Source organism: Limulus polyphemus, unplaced genomic scaffold (genome assembly GCF_000517525.1).
Source record: "Limulus polyphemus unplaced genomic scaffold, Limulus_polyphemus-2.1.2 Scaffold11641, whole genome shotgun sequence".
In the NCBI taxonomy this organism is placed as follows: Eukaryota; Metazoa; Arthropoda; class Merostomata; order Xiphosura; family Limulidae; genus Limulus; species Limulus polyphemus.
This window is the reverse complement of record NW_013677251.1, coordinates 1-3,450: the sequence shown is the minus strand read 5'-3', so window position 1 is coordinate 3,450 and position 3,450 is coordinate 1. Positions and strand designations below refer to the sequence as shown.

Genomic DNA, 3,450 nt, shown 5'->3' with positions numbered 1-3,450 from the left:
TTCTAGCCTTAATATAAAACATAACTGTAGGTACTACAGTTGTGTTTTATATTATGTGTCAAACCTCTTGCAAGCGAGTCAAACCTCGCAAGCGAGTCAAACCTTTACTACAGCTATGTTTCATATAAGGCTAGAAGCAAGAAGAGGTTTGACTCGCTACAGTTATGTTTTATATTAAGGCTAGAAGCAAGTGAGTCAAACCTCTTCTACAGTTATGTTTTACTTGCTTCTCCCTTATATAGAAGAGGTTTGACTCACAGTTATGTTTTATATTAAGGCTAGAAGCAAGCGAGTCAAACCTCTTGCAAGCGAGTCAAACCTTTACTACAGCTATGTTTCATATAAGGCTAGAAGCAAGATAGGAGTCAGATCCAACTGTGGTTTAGTGGACACACTTACATAGGGGTCAGATCCATGTGAGGTTTAGTGGACACACTTACATAAGGGTCAGATCTAACTGTGGTTTAGTGGACACATTTACATAGGGGTCAGATCCAACTGTGGTTTAACGGACACACAGAGTTCTATAAAACAATGATTTAGTGGACAGACTTACACACAAAGTTCTGTAAAATAATGGTTTAGTGGACAGACTTACACACAAAGTTCTGTAAAATAATGGTTTAGTGGACACACTTACACACAAACTTCTGTAAAATATTGGTTTAGTGAACACACTTACACACAAAGTTCTGTAAAATAGTGATTTAATGAACACACTTACACACAGAGTTTTGTAAAATAATGGGTTAGTGGACACATTTACCCACAGAGTTCTGTAAAATATTGGTTTAGTGAGCACACTTACACACAGAGTTTTGTAAAATAATGGTTTAGTGGACACATTTACACACAGAGTTCTGTAAAATATTGGTTTATGTCCAACTAATGATTCAAAGCCTTTAAATTTCTAGTTCTGTAACTGACTAATTACCTCTACCTATTGTTGCATTGGTAAAGCATTTTTTACTGTAGAGTGTTTTAATTTTAATTAGTGGTACACCTCTTCTGGTGAAAAATTATTAATATTAATATCATCGTTTTAATTAATCCACTGCTCATCTGTTCCTAAACTTTATGTCAAACGGATCACGCTTATAAAAAAAAAAACCAACAAAACTTGATCTCCAGCAGGTGTCGCAACTGAATACCGGTAGGCATATTTTTTAAACTTTGATTTTCTTTTAGAGGCGGACTATGAGGTTGTGTACCCCAAAGTACATCGTCTCAACCGTGACCGAAGGAGCTTAGATAAGGCAGAAGTACTGATGACCCTGCGTAAAAACAACACTATCCTATACATCCAGTTGTACCCAAATACTGACCTGACCAATTCAAACCTAACAGTTTCTATCATGCGAGAGGATGGGACGTCACAATCCTTTCAACCAATTGTGTTATCGTCAGATGAACCTTGTTTGTTCACGGGCCGCATTATTAACGATAAGGGGGGGAAGGTAGCTCTGTCAACCTGTGATGATGAGGGAAAAATGGTATGTTTGCATTAAACTTTCAGTTCGTTATTATTAACGTGCATATATAAAAATTATGGTTTTTGGTAAAACCACTCAGATATTAACATCTCTGTTGGTGTTATGGTCAGTTTATTTTGTATTATGATATTCTTCAGTTATTAACATCTCTGTTGCTGTTATGGTCAGTTTATTTTGTATTATGATATTCTTCAGTTATTAACATCTCTGTTGCTGTTATGGTCAGTTTATTTTGTATTATGATATTCTTCAGTTATTAACATCTCTGTTGCTGTTATGGTCAGTTTATTTTGTATTATGATCTTCAGTTATTAACATTTCTGGGATACCCTGTATTTCTACAAAGTATCTGTTTAATTAATAAAAAACTCTTTCCTAAACTGCTACAAGCTACCCTGTTTTTATTCCATTGTGTTGGTGAAAGTTTTCTGTTCTACTCTCTAACAGGGTATCTTTTGTGTTGATAAGGCCAATGTTTTTGTCCTTACAGACTGTACACTGTATCTGATACAGACACAGAGAAATATTGTCGAGAGAAGGTCAACTTATCATCAACTATTGGTCATGTAATAATATTATTTAACAAGTGTGAGTCTATTGGTAAATACAACTGGTTCAAATATTACAAAGAGACAATAGATGCCTTCTCTCTATCATTTCTAAATTAGGAACCATCGTTTTGATCATTTTCTTTATAGTATTCAGTAATTTAGAATAAAAACAGTGGTGGCATTACGTTATTTTTAGTTACATTTTAACTGTTGTTGAAATGATATTCTGTTTTCCGGCACTACTTTGATATGGAACTCGAACACTGGATTCTTTCTGGAGATGATATTTTGGGTGTGCAGTAAATTGAGGCCTTACATAAAATCCAATGTTTGTCGTAGTTTCTTAAACCACTGCAGTTATCTGTATCCGTTCTGTAAATTTTTTTTAACCACTTATATTTTTCTCTTCAAATGTAATACAATTATTTTCAGAATACAAAAAAGTCATTTTTACGTTTTGCTTCAAAACGAGAAATATTTCAAATAATATAGTTTTTAATCACTTCTCTTAACAATAAATGATTTAACGATATATTTGATAAATGTTGATATTTTTCTTAAATATGACATTTTTTCTATGATCAGTAAATACTTTTACTACAAACGTTGTCTTATTTATCATTATTTTCTTTCCTTATAGTATGGTGTCGTGTCTACGCCAGATGGCGCCTATATTTTACAGCCAGTGTCAGAGAAAGTTCGAAGATCAGTGGACTCTAACGACAACGTTTATCCACATGCTCTCATCAGACACAGCAACGAAGATAGTTTTTGCGGACTTGATGGAATCGGTATACATTCTTTATTATTTGTATATTGTTACATTTATATAGATGGCGCTTTTTCCTTCTTTCTTTCTTTTTTTTTTTTGCTTTTGCAAAGAAAATGTAGAAAAGTTACAATTCGTATTTAACAAAGAATTGTTAAATCACTTAAACAAAACTGATCCAATAAAACTGGAGTGAAAGATATAATCAGGGAGGCTAATAGCAACAACGTTTTCCGACTCAAACAACCTTTGAGAAGAGGTTTGACTCACTTGCTTCTAGCCTTAATATGAAACATAACTGTAGTAAAGGTTTGACTCAGTAAGTGTGTCCACTAAACCTCACATGGATCTGACCCCCTATGTAAATGTGTCCACTAAACCACAGTTAGATCTAACCCCTATGTAAGTGTGTCCACTAAACCACAGTTGTATCTGACTCCTATGTCTTCCCCGTATGTTAAACGGATACTTCACTAAAATACGGAATTCGAACTCTTCATAATACTTATATTAGGCCTAACTCCACACGCTGGAACAAATAAATTTTTATAGTATGTAATCATAATTCATCGAATTATTCAAGAACTTCAGATATACAATACATGTTATAAGGTCATTCATTATTCTAAAACACACA

The 3,450-nt window shown here is 33.8% G+C and overlaps 1 protein-coding gene across 1 annotated transcript in view; it reads left to right on the top strand.

The window, feature by feature from the left end:
- LOC106476800 overlaps positions 1-2,835 on the top strand; it is a gene marked incomplete at both ends in the record, with an annotated part of 12,136 nt that extends 9,301 nt beyond the window's left edge. The window contains 2 exons of the mRNA XM_013937425.1: positions 1,189-1,493; positions 2,685-2,835. Coding sequence (XP_013792879.1) covers positions 1,189-1,493; positions 2,685-2,835 — 456 coding nt within the window. The remainder of the gene's footprint in view (positions 1-1,188; positions 1,494-2,684) is intronic.
- Positions 2,836-3,450: the final 615 nt, after the last annotated feature.